A 26,291-nucleotide genomic window follows, 5' to 3' on the forward strand; every position below is an offset into this window, starting at 1 on the left:
ATATGTGATCATTGTATTAGCTCATAGATAAAGTATCATAAATTTTGCGTGATCATTCGTTGGAATTAATTTTTTCAGCGCGATTTGTGCGTCAAACAATCACCACTTCATGAAATGGAGTGCATGTATCAAACGAAACTCGCTGGTCATGCAATCGATAGCCTTGGTCAGCTCACTATTATTGCGTAATTCTAAAGCCCTCGCCGCTTGGCCGCCGACGCCGCCGCGCGCACCATGCTTTGTTTTGTCTTCAATGGGGTCAAGAGCAATGCCTCATTAGCATACACCTTAGCAACGGAGGCGGAGTCCCGATCGGGCAAGAACAATAGGTGCGAAACGCAACGCAAAGGCGAGCGTTCGAAAAAAATGTAACCGAAAAAAATTGTCTCAGAAAAACTGTGATTTGGGACACTTGTACTCATTTTTACACGCTGAAATTTTCTGTACAAACAGATAAAACATCAAGGAATCAAAATCAGTCATAAAAAAATTTCGACCCGAGCAGTGCTTCCCCTTCATTTTCGGCTCATTACGGGAAAACTCCCCGTGCGACTTATGACTCATTTTGTCGGTGCGCCACACATATTGAAATCTGTCAGATAAATAGCTTGTGAACCACTGCAAGGCTTTTCCACGAATACCATAATGAGACAAGAGACCCGCGGGTCTAGCGCTCACCTGAGTATCGCAAGTTCACCTTTCACGCAGTCACTAATCTAAATTATTCACAGCTCTACCAAAATTTGACCAGGCATTCTGAAGTAGAAGATGAAAATGTACAATAAGGGCCCAAATTTTTAAAGATTCCTTAATTTGGGGAATTGGGGGCCCCCTGGGGCCCTCTGGGTGGGGCATGGTGCCCATTTTGATAAATTGAGATCCTGACCCCCTAAGGATGCTACCTGCCAAGTTTGACGAAAATCTATCATGAGGTTTTCAGGAAGAAGATGACAATGTACGATTCAGGCCCCCATTTGGACCTTCCTAACCAACCCCCCCCCCCCACCCCTGCCCCCAAGAGGGGCACCCCTGGATCTCCTATGAACAAACTCGAAACTATAGTCATTAATGTACTCACTCATAGTATTATCTTAGCTGTATAACTTCTGATTCTAGAGAAAATTTTTAACGATTCCTTCATTTGGGGGGTTTGGGCCCCCCTGGGGGCCCCCTGGGTGGGACATGGTGCCCATTTTAACAAATTGAGATCCTAACCCCTTAGGGATGCTACCTGCCAAGTTTGGTGAAAATGGGTTATGGGGTTCTAAAAAAGAAGATAAAAATGTACAATTTAGGCCCTATTAGGACCCCTCCTCACCTCCCTCCCCTGGGTCCCAAGGGGGGCACCCCTGATTCTGCCATGAACAAACGTGAAACTGCAGTCATCAATGTACTAACTCATAGTATTAACTTAGCTCCATCACTTCTGGTTCTAGAGAAGAAGATTTTTAAAGATTCCTTAATTTTGGGGGATTTGGGCCCCCTGGGGGTCCCCTGGGGGCCCCCTGGGTGGGGCATGGTGCCCATTTTAACAAATTCAGTTCCTAACCCCCTAGGGATGCTACCTGCCAAGTTTGGTGAAAATGGGTCATGGGGTTCTCAAGAAGAAGATGAAAATGTACAATTTAGGCCCCATTAGAACCCCTCCCCACCCCCCTCCCCTGGGTCCCAAGGGGGGTATCCCTGATTCTGCCATGAACAAACTTGAAACTACAGTCATCAATGAACTAACTCATAGTATTAACTTAGCTCTATCACTTCTGGTTCTAGAGAAGAAGATTTTTAAAGATTCCTTAATTTTGGGGGGTTTGGGCCCCCCTGGGGGCCCCCTGGGTGGGTCATGGTGCCCATTTTAACAAATTGAGTTCCTAACCCCCTAGGGATGCTACCTGCCAAGTTTGATGAAAATCGGTCTTGGGGTTTTCAAGAAGAAGATGAAAATGTAAAAAGTTTACGCACGACGCACGACGGACGACGGACGACGGACGACGGACGACGGACGACGCACGACGGACGCCGGACGAAGGGCGATCGCAATAGCTCACTTGAGCCTTTGGCTCAGGTGAGCTAATAACTTAGAGAGAAGTATACCGTGATTAATCGTATCAAAGGCTTTGGAAAAATCCAGGAAGATGCCTATTGTATGTGAAAATGTATCAAGTGCATGTGTAATCTTTTCCACAAAGGTAAGTAAAGCGTGGGTGGTGTTATGATTTTCTCTGAATCCAAATTGAAAATTCGTAAATATATTACTCATATTAAAAAATTTTACTGTTCGGATATATACTATTTTTTCCCGAATTTTGGAAATTGAAGTTAATAACGATATTGGTCTGTAATTATTGACATCATTCTTCTCCCCTTTCTTATGTATAGGTATAACTTTGGCAGTCTTCATCTGATTTGGTACAAGCCCAGTAATAAGTGATACATTAATGATATATACTAAAGGATCTATTATTTGAAGAATTATATTTTTCAACACGTAATTATCGATTCCATCACAACCTGGGCTTTTCCCTTGTTTCAAATTATAAATAATGTCAATAACTTCGTCATAATACGTAGGGTCCAAAAATGTAGTTTTAGAATTAGGTATATCTAAAAAATTATAAAACACTTTATCAGATGAAGGGATACTTTGTGATAAATTTGTCCCAATCGATGCAAAAAAAAAAAAAAATCATTAAAAATTTTGGCCATGCCAACAGGTACATTGCTTGAGGTATTACCCCATCGTACTTCTGAAATATTAGATACATCATTAGATGTATTCATAACATCTTTTATTGTTTTCCAAGTATTCTTCATATCATTTTTGTATTTCGTTATCTGGTTAACATAAAATGTTCTCTTTTGTAAACGCAATAGATTAGTAAGTGTGTTTTTATAAATCACATATTTTTGTCTATTTTTATCCGTAGGGTTACTCCTGTATTCATAAAACAAATTATTTTTTCTTTGGATAAAAACACTTGAGACATTGCAACACAGTGCATGCACATAGAACATCATCCTCGTCATTTTACAATATCTCTGTATAATGTATGATGTAGGCTTAATCAACTTTGAAGTAAATCTTACCTGTGAGTAATTAAATTACCTAGATATGCTTGCAATACAAGTGATATATACATCACATTGCACATATCATGTTGTTGGTGGCATTGGTACTAGTAAAAGGATAACTTTCAGCAACAATTTTGTACTTCTGTCAGAACTTACCATTCTTGTTATTTGCTCCTGGAAGGGCTGGGAAGTCCTCACTCTGCATCTGAAACTCTGGTGTAGGCTCTGCTTGTTTGCTTACCATGCCAACTGTTTACAAATGAAAGAAAGGAGACAAGCGAACAACAAACAGACAGACAAAAAGCAAAAGGGAATTAACATTTAACATGGCTACAGAGCCCAAGTTCTTCTTGCCACAAATGCCCACATTACAACATTATTGCACACTTGCCAAAGCTAATGTGAGCGAGAAAACTTCAATTGACACTTTGTGTATCAGTGGACTCTCAAATCACCATCAAGTTATCTAAATTGATATGACTCAAGAGTAGAAACTAGTAAGAGTATGTATTTTCCCTGAGTGACCTTTTGGCATGCCATACACTGTAGGGTCTTCCTCTTTCTATGTGTAAATTACAGCAAAATTCACATGAATATTGTGCATAGTCAGATAGGTCCACATACAAACTACAGAAAAATATAGTACCATAATCATGAATGGAGATATAAAGCAGCAACACATAGTGCTAAGTGCATATCTGTGCACACATATGGCAGATGTTCCACACAATATGTGACCACCCGGCTCAAAACCCCCCAAAGTAGGCAAAAATGAACTTTTACTTTTCTACACAGTCTGAAAGAGTAATCTCTAAGCTTTAAAATGACGAACATTTATACAGCTTGTTTAGATTGGACTATCCCAATCCATTCAAAGGGTGGTTAAAAAGAGAGAGTTGCAGGAGATGCAGCATCATAAAAAATGGAAAAAAGAGGATTTTAAGATTTGGGTCAGTCAGGCGTGCTGTACAGAAGAGTCAAATGAAAATCACAGTGAAAGCAGCATCTGGTCTATATAACATGGTCTACAAAACTGCTCATATCTCAATTTTGGTTTTGTTTTAAGGCATCAAATTTGAAAGTAGGTAGACAAGAGATTACTCTCCCAGGTAAGACAAACTTAAACAAGAACTATCACTCAATGTGATTAATATCCCCAACCTATCACTGAAGAAGTTAGTTCAGCCAGCAATTACTTTGTATGCTTTTTATCGAAAAAAAAAGAAACCATGGCAATGTATTGTTCAACATTGAATAAATGTATATTCTGCTTACTGATAGTCACATGTGCCATATCTCAAGTCAAGTGCTTAAAATCTGAGGGAGTAAGATAAGTAAATTGGTAATTTCTATGATTTTCATAAAAGAATGTTGTTACCATGGCAACACAATGTTTGACATTAACAAAAAATGGAGTTTGCACAACTATATATCACAGCCATCACATGTGCCAAATTTCAAGCCAAATGCTCAAAGCTGAGAGAGTTAGCTAAATTCATATCATCGCATAATTTTCATTCAAAACATGCTGTTACCTTGGCAACACATTTTTCAACAATGACCAAAGATGAAGTTTGCACATCTTCGTACTATAATGGTCACATGTGCCAAATTTCAAGCCAAATGCTCTAAGACTGAGAGAGTTAAATGAATCCACACTATTTTGTATGATTTTCATTCAAAATATGCTGTTACCATGGCAACACATCGTTCAACAATGTCAAAAGATTAAGTTTGCACATCTACGTACCATAGTGGTCACATGTGTCAAAATTCAAGCTAAGTGCTCAAAGACTAAGGGAGTAAGCTGAATCCACAATAGTTTTGTACGCTTTTTTAGTGTAAAACATGCTGTTACGCAATATTCAAGAATAACAAAAGATTAAGTTTGCACATCTATGTACAACAGCCCTCACATGTGCCTAATTTCAAGCCAAATGCTCAGACTGAGGGAGTTAACTGAATCCACAATATTTTTGTATTCTTTTTAGTGAAAAAATGTGAACAATATTTATGACTGCGCCAAAATGTGCCACAATTCAAGTCAAAAGTAGTTCGATCCACAAGTTTTTATGAAAATATGCCATCGCCACGGCAACGCATTATGCAATGCTAACAAAAAGGTGTCTTGCACATCTACCTTTGATAGTGGCCACACATACCAAATTTGGGGCCAATTGCTCAAAAAATGAGAGAGTAGTTCGATCCATAAGATTTGCAACCAACTGGCAACTGACCAACCGGCCACCTGACCTCAGAGTGATTCCTATATCCCCCATACACACTATGTGTGGGTGGGGGCATAAAAATATGAGTCAGTCAACCAAATGACTTTTTTGGTCCATTGCAGACTAGGTGTAATAAAATCAAGGAGAAAGAAAGCTCGCTGTCTGGGGATATCATATTCAGAACTCCTCCCTTTTATTGGTGTGTAGACACATCAAGAGATATGGAAGGACCATGTGTCAGAAGAGGGAGGTCATTCTCCCTAGGACTAAGTTGAAGCTGCCTTTGGATTTAGGGACAGTGTCCCACCATGGGAAAAGCCTATATGGGGTGGACTGGTTGTAGCTGTAGACCCACATTCTCTGTGACAATGATGTAGTGTCGTGTATAGATCAAATAGCCAGTTCAGGGTTCCAGTTTGTGCATGAGCAGAAAAAGGTCATTTGTACTGAGAGACAGGCTGGTTTTTAAATTCACCGAGTTAAGCATCTGTGAAATAATGTTTACTCATGTGATCCTTCTAATGGTGCCTGCCAGTACATCCACCTGACAGCAAGCCTGGTATTTGGCAAAGCAACAGAAAAAATTGTTAATGCAGTCAATACAGCACAATGAAATGGATGCTTCGCAAAGTGTTGACGAACCATTCTAGTCACTGGATCTACGCAGGTTCCTTCTTTGTTTGAATACAAAATGCATAAATTGCTTTGTTGGGCAAACTGATGCATTATGTCACTTTGAATCGAGTGAAGTGCCTAACCAACTGAGAAAAATGAAAGGTCATTTGTACCCATGTGCACATGACCTTTCTCTGAATTGGCAAATTCTGAGAGCCAAGCCTCTTTCATTCCTTTCCTCTCACATTTGTTTGTCCCCCCTTAATTTCCAAGGAAATGTTTGGGGGCTCTGCATGTGCCTCAAAGTAAAGCAATTTCTTACTTTACTAGATTTATTTTGCCTGTACATTGTGTACTATTGATATTCTTATGCTATATCAACAGATTTAAGGTAAACTGTTTGCAAGATTATTATTTGATATGTCTTTGTTTAGACCAAAGAATTATCCGCACACTGTAACACAAGAAATAGGTATGTGCACTGTTTATATTTAAACCATTATTAATGCAAATGAAAAGATGCATCTCTACATTCTAATTGAGCACTTTTATGACTACGATACACAATTCATCTGGTATTTACGTACATTAGCATTTGCATGGGTGTTAAAAAGATGCTATTACAGTTATTTTGGTAAGGTAGCAGCCGTAGTGACTGAGGTCACGGGTGTGTAACTTCAAGGCCCTGTACACAGAGAGCTTGGGAGTGAGAGGGAAGTCTGGCTACTGCCCTGGGTCAATGTCAAGGCTTTGTCTGACCAAGTGAATGGTCAGCATACCCCTCCTGTTCCTGGAAGTCACGAGGAATGAATGACCTCCAGCCAATTCGGTGGATTCCAAATACGGTGCGCCACCCATCGGTTGTAGCGGACAGGCCGATTTTCAACTTTGGGGTCGACATCGCGCTATGCAGCTAGATAGAGCTACGCTGCAGCGCAGCAGACAGTAGCTGCATGCGCAATGGCATGCACTGTTTACTGTACAATAACTGTACTGGCCTAGCGCCTGGCGATCGGTCGGTATACGCAGTAAAGGGGGCAACTAGAGGTACGCGTTACAAAGCACAGCGGACTTTAAAAAATGGCAGACCCCCCCAAACCCACGGCCCAAGGCGAAATGGCAGACCCCCAAGACCTAGCTGTCTTCCGGCGAATGCCAGTCGACGAACTGAAGAAATACCTGAATGATCGTGGCATACCTCCCGTGCAGTCAGGAGAGGCGGGCAAAGCCAGACCAGAAGGCCAAGAAGCACAAGGAGGCTTTGGCAGCCCTGGTTGAGTCTGTTTCGAACAGCAGGTAAGTAACAATTTGGCATGTGAGATGTGGAATTTCTTTTCGGTATCAAACGCAAGGTGTTGCCTTTTGTGTTTGTTACGCAACTGTGAATTTCGAAAGTACTTATAGCGCTAGCTCGCATTCCTTCTTCATTCTCGGTTGAGCATTATTAGCTCGCACACGGTTCTCACCACCTCTCCGCGTTTTCTACGAGTTCTGCCTTGCTTCTACATTGTTCCCGCCAAGACTCCGAAATAATCGGCATTACGTGGAGGAAACCACGCCCGGCCCTGCCACGTCCAACGAGATACTGCAGGCCATTCAGGTCCTACAGCGTAAGGTGGATTCCACCACACGGAAGTCCGCCAAGCCCGAGTCCCCCTCCTTCAAGAGTGAGGGGAACAGGCAACAATTCGACCACGCTCAGAAGGTTTCTCAGTGCGTCGACGACGCCCTTCATTCTCTCAAAGACCTTGATATAGAAGCCGCTAAGGAGCGCCTACTTGAGGCATCCCGCCTGCTTGCTCACAGGCAGAAGCTAATCCGCCTTGCAGACCGCTCATCTTTGGGCTGGGCCACGGTCAAGGAGTACGTCACCGACGACCTCGTGGAGAATTCCGACAATGAAAAACATCTTAGAAAGGTGATATGTTTATCGTTCCAGAATTTACATTATATCTCCTATAAAATGCATTGACCTTTATACACAACTCCCATCAATAGTTTGATACTTATTTGTAATTTTATATCAGAGCGTATGTACTTAATGATTCTATGCTAATTTTTCATATGCGCTTAATTTTCAGGCGGAGAAGGCCGCAGCTGCCAAGAAGGCCGAAACAGCGAAAAAGTCAAGGAGGCAGCCACTGTTCCGGGCTCCCCGGTCTTCTCTACCTCCTCGTCTTATGCCTGAAACTTTTCGCCGCTACATCCCCTACCGTCCCGATACCCGTGTCTGCTTCCAATGCGGCATCGTCGGTCATGTCCGCCCCAAACTGCCCCTCCCTTCGAGCCGCCAGAAGCGCCGTCAACCAGCACCAGCCTTCCAAGGCCCCCTTCTAGTGCTCACCCCACCCCTTCGCTCGACCCGCCTTCAGGCGTGCAAGGTAAATTGAAGAAATGTTTTGCCTTCTGGAAAAGTGAACTGAAGGCTTCAAAATATGTTTGTGACATAATTGAATATGGTTATAAAATTCCTTTCGATACAGTACCTCCCACATTTTACAGTAAGAACAACAGATCCAGTTTGGATCACCCAGATTTTGTTGAAAGCACCATCTCTGAATTGTTACAAAACAGATGCGCGGTAGAAGTAAAACAACGTCCTTATTGTTGTAACCCCCTCACCGTTGCTGAAGGCAAAAAATTACGTCTAGTTTTAGATTTACATCACCCCAATCAGTACATTGTTCAGTCCAAATTCAAATATGAAGACCTTACTCACATCGCGCAAGTTCTTGGTTCTGAGCAGTTTTATTTCACATTTGATTTAAAGTCCGGCTACCACCACGTCGACATATTTCCCTCCCATCAGAAATTCCTAGGGTTTTCTTGGACCCACTCTGATTCCGTAATACGTTATTACGTATTCATTGTGCTTCCTTTTGGCCTCAACAGCGCCTGTTATTTGTTCACTAAGTTGACCAGGCCATTGGTCTATCACTGGCGCTCACGTGGTATAATTGCTTACATGTACATTGATGACGGTCTCGTTATTTCACCGTCTTATGTATCCGCACTAGCAAATTTGGCAGTAGTGAGGCAAACTATCTGGCGCAGGGGTTTCGTCCAGAAGGAATCAAAGTGTGCCTGGCACCCTTCTAGTAGAGTCCTTTATTTAGGATTCCTCATTGATTCACCGTCTTGCACTTTCATTGTTCCACATTCTAAACTGCGAAACCTAGTACAGAGTATTGATGAACTTATTTCATTTTCCAAGGCCGCTAACCCTGTACCAGTCAGAATGTTGGCCTCCTTCGCCGGACACATCATTTCAATGAATCTCGCTCTCGGTCCGGTGTCGAGATTGATGACAGGCGCAACCTATCGTGCGATCGAATCTCGGTCCTCATGGTCTGATTTGATCGTTATTTCAGACCCCGTGCTCCTTGAGCTTGTGTTTTGGTCAGCCAACATTTTTGCGCTGAATGGTTTTGCTTTTTCTTACCGTCTTGTACCGACTATGCAAATATTTTCTGACGCTAGCGACCTTGGATTCGGTGCTCACGTCCAAGGTCATTCACATTTGCGCGTCGACAATTTGTGGTCTCCTTCGGAAAGTACCCAGAGTTCCACTTGGCGCGAATTAACTGCCGTTTACCGCTCACTTAAAGCGTTTTCCGTTCATTGCTTTAGCCACAAGATCAAGTGGTTCACTGATAACTCTAATGTGGCTCGAATTATTAACTACGGCAGCGTTAAACCCGACCTTCATCGTATTGCGCTTGATATTTTCTCTTACTGTCAGTTACATGACATTGTTCTTTCACCCGAATGATTACCCAGGCAAGAAAACATTTTAGCAGACAAGATCAGTAAATATCGTGACTATGATGACTGGTCTATCGACAATCACTCCTTCTCACAAGTAGATGACTTGTGGAGACCGCATACAGTTGATAGGTTTGCCTCCCCCCACAATGCCAAACTCCCCAACTTTAACGCAAGATTTTTTTGTCAGGGTGTTTCTGCTGTTGATGCGTTTTGTCAGAATTGGGAATTCGACAACAATTATCTCTGCCCTCCAGTCTCGTTCATTATCCAAGTAATTAAGCGTCTTGCTTCTTGTAGCGCTGTAGGCACACTGATAGTTCCTCGTTGGCCTACCGCCCATTTTTGGCCTTTTATTTGCCCCGATGGCAGCCATCTTGATGCCCACATTCACGATTGGAGGATACTTAACGCTTCGTTTACCCCATCCTCCTTGCACGAAGACGATGTGTTTTGCGAGCAACCGTCATTTTTTACCTTGGCTCTACGCTACGATTTTAAGCGCTTGCCCAGAGCTTCAAACACAGGTTTTTGTTCTGCCGAATTAGGTTACTGTCCACGTTGTGTCTAACCCAAACGTGACCTTTTTCAGGTTCAAATAATTTATATAAGTGTGTTCTTTTGGGTAATGAATTAGATCCATTTCTGTACTGAACATATATATTTTTACGTACCGTGGCGTATTTTGATTTGCGTTCATATTATGAACAGATTACATTGCCTGCTCTCCATTTTCAGACAGGTCCATCTGTCCCCCCTTGTCACTATATAGACCGATTTGAGTGTCTTGTTAACCCCCCCCCCCCCCCCCCCCCCCGGCCAATTTATACGCCCTTTCTGTCAAATTTTTGTATACACAGGTCGATTTGCGTACCAATTTTACACCCTTGGTACTATTCAAGCCGATTTGCGTGCTTACCCCCCCCCCCCCCCACTTTTACATTTTTCTAATCGATTGCGTGCATGTCTCACCCCTTTGATGATGTTCTGGACGATTTGCGTGCCCATTATTCCGGTTTACTCCCTAACCTGTACTATTCAGGCCGATTTGCGTGCCTAGTTTTCCTTCCCTTGTATTGCACAGGCCGATTTGAGCGCCTGGTTTAAATTCAACATTTGTATTGTACATGCCGATTTGCGTGCATAGTTCCTCCTTTTGAGCCTACAGGTCGACTTGCGTGCAAATGATGATTGTGATGTGCAGTCCTTCATTAAATTATAATTGCCTTCTTTTGCCTTTCTCGATGGCTAATAATCATGCTCAGCTCTGACCAACAGGTTCAATCCTTTGTCACTGTTTGTTATTTTTCTGTGTTGGTTCTAACCTGATGTTGATAAAGAAAAGAAATTAACTTTCTGACGTTGTATCACATAGGAAGAAAGTGGAATTTCTTTTCGGTATCGAACGCAAGGTGGTGCCTTTTGTGTTTGTTACGCAACTGTGAATTTCGAAAGTACTTATAGCAGAGCTGCCAACCTTTGAAAGCACAAATCCGGACTCAGCAGCTCCAAAATCCGTATTTTTCCACCAGAATCCGTAATTTCTCCATCTCCCTCTTTTTGCTATTTTGAATTAAACTCGTAGACATATGAGGCCTGCAGGCTCTAAACAAAACATTACGACACATGCCGAAGTATCGAGCTGGACACCAGCACGATAAAGAATCCAAACTACGCAATGTTCAGTGTTGATTGATTGCTTTCTCGCGCAATGCATGTGTACAACTGCATGTATGTACCTCCAGAAACTTGCTGGGCTGGTTATGGAAGCTTCCACTATCTAGCAGGGGAGGGGGGATGCTTTCATCTTCTCAAGAAAGCTTCTGTGTGAGCGAATGCAAAACTCTCTTCGGTGTTTCCAACTATTGTTTACTATAAAACATAATCATGCGTTGTTTTCAGGCTTTTTCATTTTACTGGATTTTAAACATCAGTATTTTCCGAAGTATTCCAATTTCTTTTACCCTGACTGGAATCGGAAACTCTGCTATAGATGATCGCAAAAATGCCGCGCTGTGTGTGGTTGCGCCAATGTGCAAACACGTGGTTTCACTTTCAAGTTTAAAGGAAAGACCCATGTGCTCCTGCCTAAGAGGTTACTGCAAGTTCGATGGATCGAATGCGCCATAGCTGAGCTGAATGGCTTGTTTACGGTAAACATGGAGTTTAAATTCGATACGAAAAAGTCATTACGTCTTTCACGAGGAAAAACATACAAAACAAACAAACAAAAAACACCTACGAACAAATGTTGATAGCCAAAACTTTGAAAAGTAATAAGCGTGAACTGAAATTAATTGTCATGATTTTGCTGTCTAACCAGGTGATGACTGCATCTCATTGGACCTAATCGTAGTGAATTTGTCTGGGCATACGAGACCTTCTAAGTATTTCCGTGATTGCATTTTTAATTGACTGATTCATCGATCCTTTTTTATTGTTCAGGGAACATAAGATATTCGATTAAGTACAATATATTCGACTGTTTGATGTTTCCTACTATGCGCCAAAGAAAGGATATAGAATCACGATATCTTTGCAATGATTCCTTTAATTCAACTAATGAGCTGGTTCTTCGATCGATATTTCCAGGATACTAACACGCTGTTTATTCCAGTGCGCGCATTCTTTCGTCTGGCACGCACCTGGGTGTGGCACCTGTTTTTGTGGAAATTTCCACAAGGGGAGAGGCCGGGTGGGTGTCAAGTTTCTTCGAGCCGAAGAGACTGCGTGTATTCAGTATTTCACAATCTCTTCGCTCTAATTTATTGTCATTCGTGCTTTCCCCTTATTCTTTGCTGATATTGAACATTTAGATTTAACTTTACGAAGGTTGGTAGATCGTGGATCTTTTTGTTGTGAGGTGTATGTAATTTCTTTTTTTGTCATTCTTTGGAGGGGAAAGAAGAGTAAGGGGGAAAGAAGAATAAGAGGGAAAGTGAAATAAAACGAACGGCACGTACGCTCAGCATTCACAGTAAGACATCTTTTTGTACCAGCATACGGTTTTCATCATCACCATCAGACATCACTCATATCATTTTAGCCTTTTCCTATTAACATTAAGAAACACGCATAGTCCCTCGAGATAAACACGGAGGAAAATAAATAAGTATAACAAATACAAAGTATCAACACCTCCCAACAACACAAATATTTAGAAAAGACAACACACGTCGCTTCGATTCGAAAAAGTATTGCACGAAAGCGGAGAAATCGCCGTTATGAAAATAACAGTGCGAGACACTTGAAAGAATTACGTTTAAATATTTCAAAGCATAAAGAGAACGGATAAAGTGATATAAAATGGAAGAAATCGTACCAAATGAGGTGTGAGAAACAACAGAAATAGAACGATAAGTTTTGTAGTAAGATTAGGCCCTAGCAAAAGTTTGCAGCACTGAAAGCTACGCGAAAATCAAATAGATCTACACATTGGAAATTCGGTATTACGACGAGATCCTTGAGATCGTCAATAAACGATACAAAACAAGGGAAATTAATTCATTTTGATCTGAAAATAGTTTGTTATAAGTATTCTGTTACATGAGATCTCCTTTTATAGGCCTAGAAATACATCAAGTTTCCACGATACTCGGGAAAGAAAGTCTGAACGCTTTTCACCTGCACATACTGCAGTGCACATCATCAGTACACGAACAGAAACTCACCTCTTCCTTGCAGAAAAATGATGCAATAACGTTACAAAAAACACACACAACACTCTAAAAATCATTTCGTACTTGGGAGGCAAGGGAAAAACGGAAGAAGTAGAGAAAAAGAAGCAGACATTGCACAACGGAGCGCTTCTACCCCGACTCAAAACGAAATAGGGTACTGTCTATAGTGGCAGCTGGCTACAGTGTGTAGCTAAGCTACTACATGTACTCACGCTCCGGTCCCCAGCCGGCCGGCCACACATGGGGATCCCATGGCGATCGATGGAAACATCCAGGGTCCGTAGGCGACAGGGATTCACGCGCGCGAATTTCCGTTCGGTGTACACAGTACGCAAGCAGCGAATTGCGTGTGCACACACTTTTCTATAATGGAAGCTACGAACACACACGTCGAGTATACAGACACCGACACACACAAATGTGGGCAACCAGGCAACGCGGGCCGGCTGGAGAATGAAACATGTACAGTGTGTAGTCTGCTAGTATATTGCAATTGCTGCATAGGCGATAGGGCATTATCGGAATTTCCAAAAACCGTAATTTTGAGGCGACATTCCGTACTCCCGTAATCGTGATCATTTCCCGTAACGATTACGGGAAATCCGTAATAGTTGGCAGCTCTGTTATAGCGCTAGCTCGCATTCCTTCTTCATTCTCGGTTGAGCATTATTAGCTCTACTTCCCGCCCCTCCCCCCTCTGTCGGTTCTTCAGGAGCAAGGAGCATGGGAGTGCGCCCTCGCTCAGTATCCTTGGACGCAACCACGTTTCCTCCATCAATAAATATGGGGGTTTTTCATGGCCTCCGAGTACTAGTGTCTTGCACATTAGTCTGGTACTGGGCGCCTTGCATCCTTACCTTTCACTCACTTCTCAGTTTTTCTTCACTTCCCCATTGATATTCTTTTGATTAAATTATTATATTGATGCTTCTTTCGTGAAAGAGCAATGCTCTATTTACATTGTTTTATTAAGCATAATTAATGCTGTTAATCAAAAATCTCTATTTGATTATCCTGACCTTTCACGCATTTTGTCAGTCTTTCGAATGTCTTTTTCTCCTTATTGATTTTTTCCCATTCTTTGCTCTCACGAGCTAACTTATAGAAACATGGTCTACCAAGAAAGAGTTGGTCACCGATCCCCACCTACGCAACCTGGCTTCTGACGTGCTTCCGTCTCTCATGTCCGCTAAAGCTTCTTCTACCACATCTAAATATAAATCCTGTTGGGCCAGATGGGTCCAATGGGCCATCTCCAAATCTGAAGTTCCATCCTTTCCAGTCCAAGCTTACCATCTCTGCCTGTACCTTTGTCACCTGTCTTCAGTCAACGGAGCGAAGACCGCAGCAGATTTGCTCGTCGCTTCAGTCAAATGGGCTCACAATCTTGCGGGCCTTCCTTCTCCTACAGACGATCCTATGGTAAAAACAACAGTCCAGGGTTATTATCGCATCCACTCGTTCCCCGTTTGTCGCAAAGAACCTGTCACTCCAGAGATCCTGTCAAATCTTCTCGCTTCTCATGGTCACCTCAATGCATCCTTAGCTGACCTCCGCATTTTATTCGTATGTTTCGTTTCTTACGCCGGATTTTTGCGCTTCGATGATCTCAGCAGGCCGAGGAGGAAGGATTGCACCACCCATCATGATCGGCTAGTTCTACACTTATCGTCTTCAAAAACCGACCAGTTTCGTCAAGGCAGAGACGTACCTATTGCCAGCACATCTAAACCGACCTGCCCCGACGTTATAGCCGAGCGATACTTTGCAGCAGTTGGCGATCCTCCTCATTCTCCCCTACCAGTGATCCGCAGGCTTACTCTTTCCAAGGGTGGCCTTATCGCGACTTCCCATGGCCTTAGTTACACTAGAACCCGCGAGGTAGTCCTAGAGGCTTTGAAGCCCTTTGTTCCGGATGTTTCTAAGTTTGGCTTGCATAGCCTCCGGTCAGATGGAGCATCCTCAGCTAGCAACAATCGCGTACCTTCATTCCTGATTTCTCAGCACGGCCGTTGGAAGTCGGACAAAGCTAGGGACTCGTACATCAAGTCAGACGCACTTTCTAACCTCCTCCCTTCTCAGTCTCTAGGCATTTAATCTTATAGTATTAATACTTTATCTTGTCATACCGCCTAACGTTTCTCTTGCTATATAAACTATGTTTGTGTTATGTCCACCTTCGCAATGCTCATGCCCGAATTACAACGGTGAATAAGTAAACAGCGAGCTAATAATCATGCTCAGCTCTGACCAACACGTTCAATCCTTTGTCACTGTTTGTTATTTTTCTGTGTTGGTTCTAACCTGAGGTAGATAAAGAAAAGAAATTAACTTTCTGATGTTGCATCACATAGGAAGAAAGCCTTTTTTTCCAACCAGCTTTGGTGTCTTTTGCCAAAGAAACTAGAAATATCACTGAAGGTGATTAATACCCCCGCCCCGTGACGACAGTCTTACCCAAGGAATGATCTTTCCTTGATATTCTGTCATTTAAATGCCATTACCATGGCAACGCAGCTTCCGACACGTCCGAAAAATGTCTTGCACATCTTCCCACCAAGACTATTGTGTGTGCCACATTTCATAAGCTTTTGTCAAAAACTGAGGAAGTAGTTCAATCCACAAGATCTTTCCTTGATCTTCCGCCATTAATATGCCGTTACCATGGCAACGCAGCTTCCGACACATCCAAAAAATATGTCTTGCACATCTTCCCACCAAGACCAATGTGTGTGCCACATTTCATGAGCTTCAGTCGAATAGAGGAAGTAGTTCAATCCGCAAGATCTTTCCTTGATCTTCTGCCATTTATATGCCGTTACCATGGCAACGCAGCTTCCGACACGTCCGAAAAATATGTCTTCCACATATTCCAACCAAGATCAAGGTGTGTGCCACATTTCATAAGCTTTGGTCAAAAAAACTGAGGAAGTAGTTAAATCCGCAAGATCTTTCCTTGATCTTCTGCCATTGATATGCCGTTACCATGGCAACATACTTTCGGGTACTGTCAAAAAATGCGTCTTGCACATCTACAACCAAAGGCACACATCTGTACCAAGTTTCATGGAAATTGGGCAAAACTGAGTAGTTTGCAACACAAAATTTTCCATCATTTTGGCTCATAATATGTGAGCTGTTACCATGGCAACATACTTTTTGTCACTGTCAAGAAATGTGTCATGCTGACCTATATCCTAAGACAAACATTCAATATGAATTCCATGAGAATTGGAAGAACACTGATGAAGCAGTTTTGCCATGAAGCATTTTGCCCTATGTTACCATGGCAACGTACTTTTGGGTACTGTCAAACAAATACGTCTTGCACATCTACAACCCAAGGCACACATCTGTGCCAAGTTTTATGGGAATCGGTTGAAAACTGAGGAAGTAGTTCGCGACGCAAGATTTGCAACGGACCGACCGCGACCGACCGCTCCGACCGACCGCCCGACCGTCCCGCTGATTCCTATATACCCCCTTCAAACTTCGTTTGGCGCGAGGGGTATAATAAGTCAAAAGCCAAGCCTGCATTTTGGAGTGTACACACGTCGCGTCGAACATGCAACACGGAAAAGCCAGTTTGCTGCTAATACCATACCGTATCGATCTATCTCTCAATCTCGCAATCGATATCCGGCCGGCTCAGCCCGGGCAGCGCCCGCCTGCCCGGCGCGGCCGGCTGAGCTGAGCTGTGCTGCTGCATGTGCATATAATGCGAGTAATTTTGATGTCGACTTTTTCCCATAAGGCATCACGGATTTCGGCCTGTCTGCTACAACCGATAGGTAGCGCACCGTATATGGAATCCACCAAATTATAAGTCTGGGTTGAATGATATCATGAAGACATGAACCAATGAGAGTTTGACTGGTCAGTTCACTTCTTGAAGCTTTCTCTCTGACTTGTTAGGGGAATGTTTGTGATTCCAATATTTCCAATATACAGTGTGTCTCTAAAAAAGTAAACCCAACTTCAACGGTAAATTTTCAGAAAATCATAAAATATTTACACATTATTTTTTCATGGTTAGATAGTCCAATAAGTCCTCTGTCCAATGATACCACGTAGGTTATGTAACTCTCATGCATGACTGAGCATGATTCAACTTAGTGAATGGGTGTGAAATCATCACTGTGGCAAGTTAGTATTGCACTTTGATTGGAAGTTCATCAATCAAATGACATAGGAAATGGTCTGATTCCCTATGAGCATACCTTAGGGTTTTGTACCCTCGACATGACCGCCATTCCTTTCGATGCAAAGCTTCGCAACGCCTCCTCATGTCCCTGACAGCATGCCTGATCATTCCTTGATCTTGTCGTAATCGGTTCACTTCGTCTGTTATCCGTTGCCTCAGCTCCTGAATTGTGGCCGGTGGGGTTTGGAACACTTTTCCTTTGACCCTAACTAGGCCGGGCTATTTAGGTAGATGATAGAGCTGGGGGGGGGGGGGGGCCTCCCAGGCCCCCCCTCCGGATCTCGGCCGTCGAGCCGCGCGATCGCGACGAAAATTGGCACACGCATTGCCTATGATGTAATCTAAAGTACCATGAAGTTAATTTTTCAAAAATTATCATTTACACTAAATTATGCTAATTTATGCATAATGATGCATGAAATCAGACAGTTTGGTATAAATCACTAAATAAAGCTCAAAACAGGCACAATTTTGGTGTAAATATTCTTTTTAGTGTCCTTAGCAAATGTAAGAGAAAAAAATTGCACAATCAGAAAAAATTTCCTTAGTATTTTGTTTTTTTGAATTTCTTATGTATTTCTTTGTTTTTCCGACTTAATGTTTTTCATTGTTTTTTCGATGATGAAATTCGTCCGTGACATTGTTCCGAACAAGAAAATGCGTTATTAGTTGATTTTAATCAATAAACCCCCAAAAATAATCATGCTTTTATGAAATTTGCCTGTAAACACAGTTTGCATTGAATTGTACACAAATTCACGTTTTCGAGCAATTTTTGGTCTGACATGCACATGCATATTTATGCGCAACTTCAGAACTGCACACCCGAGCGTCGCAAATTTGGTGTCAAAAGATGTGGGAGACTCGAAAGAAAAAAGTAATGAAACGTCGCGGCGATAGCTTCTCATGATAGCGATACATCGCGCGAAACGTCGAGGGGGGGGGGCCTCAGAGGCCCCCCCCCCCCTGGCCTAGTTAGGGTTAAGATACCCCCAAAGAAAGAAATTGCATGGTGTCAGATCTAGTGAACGTGCAGGCCACTCAACTGGGAAATGAAGAGCAATGATGCGATTGCCAAGGAGTTCAGTCAAGCGATTTCTAACGGCAATAAGTCTGTGGGCTGGGGCCCCATCCTGAGCCCACCAGGCCCTACGAAATGCTCCATGTCGTTGTCAGGGGAAGATCTGTTCCATCTCAGGCACAATAAAATTGTTCAGCATGTCAAGGTATGCCCTGCCATTGATGTTGCCTTCAAATAAGTAAGGTCCCACCAATGAACCATTGCCACAAAGACCAATCCAGACACTCACTTTCTCCCTGCTCATGTTCTTAGTAAAAGCATATCCCGGAGGATGATGGAGTTCAGCATACTCGTGCTCATTGAGGGCGTTTACCATTCCATCCATGGAAAACGTTGTCTTCATCCCTGATGGTAAAAAACTGGAGGAACTGTTGATCACGGTTGCACTGGTCACAAACCATTGTGAAAATTGAAGTCGTCTGGGAAAATCAGCTGGTAGAAGTTGGTGCTGAACATGAACATGATATGGATGGAGATGGAAATCCAGTCTTGCTTTTCTGTTAAAAGTTGCGCGTGGAATTCCAGTATCATTTCTCCTGGTGCTTATGCATGGGTTGGCTTGGATGGCCTCTCTCACCACTTGGATGTTTTCAGCAGACCTCCCAGTTCGTCTGTGGCCAGAGTGTCCTTTATTCCTGTTCAAACTGGGTTCCGTGATCAGCATACTTTCTCACATTGTACCGGATGGCTCTTTTTGTTGGAGGCTGCCTGTTGGGAACTGCACCCGAAAAGCCTCTTGAACTTTCACGAAACTTCTTGTTTCCTGGTATTGAGTTACCAGGAATACTCTCTGCTCAATTGTCAACTGTACCATGTTTGGAAAGCATGTGAAGTGTGCCTGTGTCAGGAACCTTTGCTGAAGTTGTTATGTAATCATAAGCCTAACATGTGACAAAAATTTAACTTCAAATATGCCCTGAATGCACGACAATAGCAAGAAATAACTTGCCACAGTGATGATTTCACACCCATTCACTAAGTTGAATCATGCTCAGTCATGCATGAGAGTTACATAACCTACGTGGTATCATTGGATAGAGGACTTAAGGTGTGATTTCACGGAGCATGCGAACGATTTGCGAAGGATGTCAATGGAAAAATCCAATATTCAAAACAGTTTTTCTGGCCGGATGTGTTCCGACAATGAAGCTGAAAAGCATTCTTGCGCAATTTGTGCGAAGTTCTCACGACGTATGTGCGAATGTCGTGTGTATCATTGCTAAAATACATCATGTTACATACACGAAGAACACGCGACGGAAATGCAAAAAAACGCATTTTTTTCAATAATCATGGGAGAAAATGTACCCGAGAGGTGGGAGCTGTCTTGAGTTGAAGTTTTTTTTTTGTTCTTTCGTGTAATTCTCCTTTATTTTCTCTCATTTCTCTATTGTGTGCGTGCCTAGAGTTTTTTCATAGGACCTATCTCCACTAGTGTAGCATTTGATTTTTTTTTTTTTCAGTTTCTCCAACACATAATTTCTAGTTTCATATGTAATTTCGGCATACTTTAGATTCTGCAATTTTCTTACATCAAACATTTCTTTCTCTTTGCTAGTGTTTGATTTCTTTTTTACTATGTACACTGTAGTTGTTAACAATTGTTTGATGTTTAGATGTATGCTACGAGTTTGATTTGGAGAAACCGTAGGTCATACATCCCACAAAACATGCGCTAAACATTCGTAAGAATGTCTCAAAAGGTACGCGAACAGTTTGCGGTTACATCGTAAAATGATCGGAGAAACTTCGCAGATTTTGCGAAACATACGCGAGACATTCTCCAAATTAAGTTTCGGGGTCTGTTTGGGGTTTCACGAACATTTTGTGAACATCGCGCGTGTCTTGCGAAGGTCTTGCGCATATGACGAGGCTTTACAGACACTTTAGAAAACAAATCACGAGCAAATCACGACCAAGTGTGCGGAAAAGGTTCGCCAAAATTTTCAAATTTTTTTGAAATTGTCGCCGAAGTAAAAACGACATTCGCGAACAATTGACGATGCTCTCCGAACCCTCACGTTCGATTGGCGATCTTTTGCTTACTAAAATACGAATGCTGGATTTTGCCATTCGCGTCTTCGCAAATCGTTCGCAGTGCTCCGTGAAATCACACCTTTATTGGACTACTGTAAAACGAGGAATTTTCGCGTGCGTTTTAATTTCGCGAATTTCGTGAGCGCCAAAATTCGCGAAATTAAAGTGCACGCGAAAGTTTTTGTCTACACTACATGCATTGAACACCAGTGGCAATTTGCGAAAATTTCATGCCACGAAAAGGGCTGTCGGCTCCAATTCACGAAAATTTCATACCGCGAATATATCATGTTTTACAGTATCTAACCATGCAAAAATAATGTGCAAATATTTTACAGTTTTCTGAAAATTTGCTGTTGAAGTTGGGTTTACTTTTTTTAGAGACACACTGTATATATCTCCAAAATGTAAAAGCCACTGCAGGCATATCTGCTTCCTGCCAACACTTTGGAACCTGCATCCACTCTACCTACATTGTATGCTCTAGAAAGTTTTCTGTGACTCTGATTCAAACACACTTTTATCTGCTCAGAGTTTAGCCAGAAAACATTGGTTCACTCTTACAAGTAGCAGCAGTATTGTGATTGTCTTTCAGATACAACTGGTTGTGGCACATCAATTGACTACCATGTGGAGCAACCTGTTTAGAAAATATGTGTGGGCTCTTTTGACTAGGTAAGTCACTGTGTTTCTCATGACGTGTATTGTATTTGAGTGTTTGTATAATGAACCACAGTCAATTGATTTGGAGGTTGCATGTTAAGACTTCACCAATATGCATATACATAACTATATTCTGGAGTTACGTATGTGTTACCCAAAGGAGTTGATGATCTATGAATGATGCTTGTGTATTATCTACTAATGTAATATTAGAATGCTAGAGGATGACAGCACCCCCCTCTATAACAAGACTGACAGATTTATGCTCACTGATTATTTAGTGTGAATGGCAGAGGTCACTGCACTTTTTGATATTTTAGATGTTTGACTAATAGAAGGAAAGACTAGCCACTGTGTGCGTTGCATTTAAAGAGCATTGCTAAGAATTATGTGAGGAATTATCATAGTTCCGTGACTGTGATGTACAAAATTATACTTGTGCTCTTTATGATGTATATGTGACCTGCCATGACATGAGGATCAAAAGTCGCTGACGGCTGAGCTGAGAAAATTAGTTTGAAGTGAGATCATCAAAATTGGTCAAAACCAATGAATTTTTGTTTCAGTATAATTTTGTAGTCTAATGTCATCTATCATCTGCTGAAATTTCGAAGCTAAATGATCATGGGAAAGTCAAGAAATTAGCATTTTCTGGGTCATGATTTTCTGACTTTCAAAAGAAGAGAAATGTGCCCAAAGATTTGGATTTAGCGCTGCAGACAGACTCCGCCCCCAGCAACAAGGGAGTAATCTTATTGGTTGGTGTGTGTGGCATCCTGGTTACTGATTGGTCATGCATAGACTGTTGACGCTAAGCTTGAATGAACATCGTGGAGGTTGCTGGAGCATACCTTCAATTGTCATGAGGTGAAAACTGTCTTATCTCCCCTTGATCATGATTGTGTAGGAAGGAAAACTTTGAAGGTGGTTTCCTCAAAACGCTGATTTCCTACACCACTCGACATGCTCTCATAAAATCTCTGCAAACCAAGTTATTTTATGAATCGTGTTGTTATATATGAAATCAAAGTGGAAGAGTAAGGGAATAATGCTATGTCATTTTCAGAAAATCGACTTCTCCCAACTTTCGGATCCTTTTGTTGTAGCAGGTCACATATGCTCATTGTATATGCATGGTCAAGTATAAAACTGCTCAGTGTGATTATCTTGTGCATGCAGCATCACATCCACTTGAATTGCAAGACTTTTGAATGAGAGTCACAAATATATGCCGACTCCCAGTGAAGCAATCATACTGCCAGGTTGATCAGATAGATCAAAGCTCTTTGACTGTTGCAGCAGTGTTGCATAGAACTTGGAATGTTGAAAAAGGTTAAACAAATACATACTACTGAACGTTTTCGACGTGCACTCGTTAGAGTAGAACCGCACATATGAAACAAGAAGCGCGAACATAACAATACAGTCAAACTCGGATACCTCGACGTCGGATAAGCCGAATATCACTTACCTCGGGGGCAAAATGAAAGTCCCGATTGTTCCGATGGAGTTTCCGTGTATTAAAATTCGCGTAGCTCGAAAAAGATAACTCGAAGTTCGGTTACCTCGAAGGGAAATCTAATGTCCCGATCTTAATTAACTTATTGTTTTTCCCAGCATGTTGCTCGAATCGAAATTGCAAACATCACACAGCATCTCCGATTAAGCGCGCGTGGACAGCGAAGACATGTCACAAATGTTTTCACACTCGATTGTAAATATTCTGAGACCAGAACAATCGCGTGCCCAAGAAGAAATACCCGATTCACAGCTGACAAGGAAAATCCCCAACACCTACCAACACACGTACATGGTATGCACATAGCACCTGTGCCAATGGAGTGCTTTACGATAGCACTACGCGCTGCCCCATCATTTGCTTTTCTTTAACCACTGTGTTTTGATTTTTGATTGAGACAGTCATACCGTGCGCGTAGATTTCTCAACCGTCGGGGCGCACCTGCTTACGTTGACAGTTATATCTTTGCCATTAATCACGCTCCACTGTCAAAACATCAATCTCCCTCGTAGTGCCTTTTTTTAAACTATTTTTTTTTTTGCCTTTCACGAAGTTTACTTCCCCGAGAACGCAAGCACTGAAACTTTTTTTTTTTCCAGCAATGCGATTATGAAAATCTGGAAGTATAGGCCGATCACAATGAAGAATAGAATACACAGGGCTCCGCACTAAGTTTTATCGGGCCACCAATATCATTGATTTTTATTTTCTGGTGGTCGAAAGTAAAATCTGGTAACAAAAAAAAAAAAAACAATCAGGAAAAACATTAGAAAAACTAAATCGGTCCTACTAACATAGACAAATTAATATTAAGCATCATTGAAGTGATACCGATGCCCATGTCTAAAACAAATAAATAGAAAATTCAATTATCTTACTCTGTCTTTAAAGATTTGACAAATAGGCGTAGAGATTATTTAAAAAGTTGATGCCCATTATATTGAGGACGTCAAAACTTACGTTTGAAAAGAGAAAATGGGAGCATTTGCTGACATTTGTTAGCATCCGACATTTGTTTTAGCATTGTAAAAAGCCGAAAGTTACCGTTATACATTTTTAAATGTAAAAGCAAACAACCGACATTCATTTTAGAATCTTACGGAGCTGAATACTATACTAATCCATTTCCAAACGTGAAAGCAAACATCCGCCATTTGTTTTAGCATCTAACTGAGCGGATTAATACCATTAATCATTTCCAAATGTTAAAGCAACAATCCGTTATTTATTTTTGCATTGTAAGGAGCGGAATATTACCGTTATTCATTTCAAACATCCGACATTTATTTCATTATCGAACGGAGCCGAATGTTACTGCTGTCCACTTCCGAAAGTGAAATGAATCATCTGACAATTATTTTATCATCGCACGGAGCCGAATGTTACTGTTTTTCATTTTTGAACGTCAAGGCAGACATCAGACATTATGGACCATGAAACGTATAGCTGAATGTTACTGATATTTATTTCGAAATGTACCGTAGCAAATATCCAATATTTTTTTATCATCGTATGGGGCAGAATGTTACTGCTGTTCACTTCCAAACATGCCAAACGTAAAAGCAATCATTCGACATGTATTTTAGCATCTTCCGGAGCTGAATGCTATTGACATTTACTTTCGAACGTAAAAGCACACATCCGGCATTTATTTTATCAGCGTACGGAGTTGAATATTATTGTTATTCACTTTAGAACATCAAAGTAAACATTCGACATTTATTTTAGCATCTTCCGGAGCTAAATGTTATTGCAATTTACTTTCGAACGTAAAAGCAAACATCCAGCATTTATTTCATCATTGCCAGGAGTTGAATATTATTGTTACTCTTTTCCGAACGTCAAAGCAAACATCAAACATTAATTTTACCATTAAACGCAGCTGAATGTTACTGTTATTCATTTCGAAATTTAAAAGCAAACATCAGACAGTTATTTTAGCATCATATGGACATGATGGAGCAGAATATTACTGCTATTTTCTTCCGAACATAAAAACGATCATCTGACATCTATTTTAGCATCTTCCGGAGCCGAATGCTATTGCTATTTACTTTCGAAAGTATAAGGAAACATCCGACATTTATTTAACCATCGTATGGAGTTGAATGTTATTGTTTTTCATTTCCGAACGTCTTAGCAAAAATTCGACATTTATTTCAGCGTCTTCCGGAGCCGAATGTTATCCTTATTCATTTCCGAACGCAAAATCAAATATCTAACATTAGATTTAGCACCATACGGAGCTGAGTCTTATCGTTATTCATTTCCAAAAGTATGAGCAAACATCCGACATTTATTTTAGTATCATACTGAGTCGAATATTAACGTCATTCATTTCCACAATTAAACGCAAACCCCTGACATTTATTTTAGCATCTTACGTAGCCGATTGTTACCGCTGTTCATTTTCAAAAGTAAAGGCAAACATCCAATTTTTTTTTTTTTTTTTTTTTGGTGGCGCGATCGGGCCACCAAAATCTTTATTTCTGAAATTTTGATTTCATTTCCGATTTTCACTCAATTCATTCATATAAAAGTTGATTCAATTCAAATTGACAAGCATGCAAACAATCAGTAGGCACTATAACAGACACCATGTTGAACATCGATAAACGTCGAACATCGATAAACATCGGATAAGTCGAAGAAAATTCGACGTACGCGTACCTCGAAATTCGCGTACTTCGAACCATTTTCTTCAGTCCCGACGAATTCGAGGTATCCGAGTTTGACTGTATATACAAAACGAGCAAACCATTCAAGCAAGCGAAACAGTGTGAAATTACAATGACCCTAAGCACTGCATGCATACATTGTATACTGACAAATGTTATATTTGAATGTACATGATTGAGATTAATCTTCTGCACTGTCTAATGCGCTCATATAAACTTATGAGGCAGTATTATGCAAAGACATGATTTTGGAGTAGACTTCCATGCTCCTTGCTCCGTAAGTTGTAGAATTCAGTATGAGAGTACATTGATCAGAAAGACACTATATCTAGTAAGTTCGTATTTTGTTAACACTTTTGACTAGATTTTTATTTGGAATAAGATCAGCCTTCACCTGGTTCAACGAGGCAAAAGTCTCTCAGAAAAAGGAGCACTGTACAGTGTATCAGTGAGTGTGTGCAGCTGGTCTATCATGGCTCTGGGAGCGTCGACAGCACAACTGGCCAGGGAGCAACGAGTCACTGCTGGTTTTTCCTTTTGTTGTCATTTTGAAAAGGGCAACTAGTTTTCAGTTTGAAGTGTGTCTGTCCTTTTAACGGACGGTTTGATTTTTCTACAACATGCATTTCCCACAGACGCTTGCCCGAGTATACTAGGGACTCATCCTCAACGGGTTAAGTGGTTTATAGCTGAAAAGTAGAACCATGGAAAAGTATGTGTTGGTGAAAATTCTATTCCTGGGACATGATGGC

The 26,291-nt window shown here is 41.5% G+C and overlaps 2 protein-coding genes across 4 annotated transcripts in view; one reads left to right on the forward strand and one right to left on the reverse strand.

Annotated features, from left to right (window-relative positions):
• Nucleotides 1-26,291, reverse strand: part of LOC139741811 (CCR4-NOT transcription complex subunit 2-like) — a 244,380-nt gene that overhangs the window by 63,577 nt on the left and 154,512 nt on the right. For 2 of the 3 annotated variants that reach the window (XM_071652398.1, XM_071652396.1), the window contains exon 10: nucleotides 3,226-3,318. In XM_071652398.1, the coding sequence (XP_071508499.1) occupies nucleotides 3,226-3,318 (93 nt within the window). The remainder of the gene's footprint in view (nucleotides 1-3,225; nucleotides 3,319-26,291) is intronic. The other variant, XM_071652397.1, reaches the window with a different exon arrangement.
• On the forward strand, nucleotides 7,096-15,454 carry LOC139741814 (uncharacterized). Its single transcript, XM_071652400.1, has 4 exons — nucleotides 7,096-7,208; nucleotides 7,434-7,830; nucleotides 7,994-8,293; nucleotides 14,480-15,454. Exons 1-4 carry the CDS (start codon nucleotides 7,096-7,098, stop codon nucleotides 15,452-15,454), a joined length of 1,785 nt encoding a protein of 594 aa, XP_071508501.1.

The sequence above is a fragment of the Diadema antillarum genome, unplaced genomic scaffold, assembly GCF_040938485.1.
Source record: "Diadema antillarum isolate AM-2024a unplaced genomic scaffold, OU_Dant_1.0 seq00000955_RagTag, whole genome shotgun sequence".
Classification (NCBI taxonomy): Eukaryota; Metazoa; Echinodermata; class Echinoidea; order Diadematoida; family Diadematidae; genus Diadema; species Diadema antillarum.

Bases quoted from the DNA above. Each gene is read 5' to 3' on its own strand.
- LOC139741814 (XM_071652400.1), top strand. From the start codon at position 7,096: ATGATCGTGGCATACCTCCCGTGCAGTCAGGAGAGGCGGGCAAAGCCA. The intron at 7,209-7,433 runs GTAAGTAACAAT...GTTCCCGCCAAG, and splicing joins GAGTCTGTTTCGAACAGCAG to ACTCCGAAATAATCGGCATT. The intron at 8,294-14,479 runs GTAAATTGAAGA...TGGTCTACCAAG, and splicing joins CCCGCCTTCAGGCGTGCAAG to AAAGAGTTGGTCACCGATCC.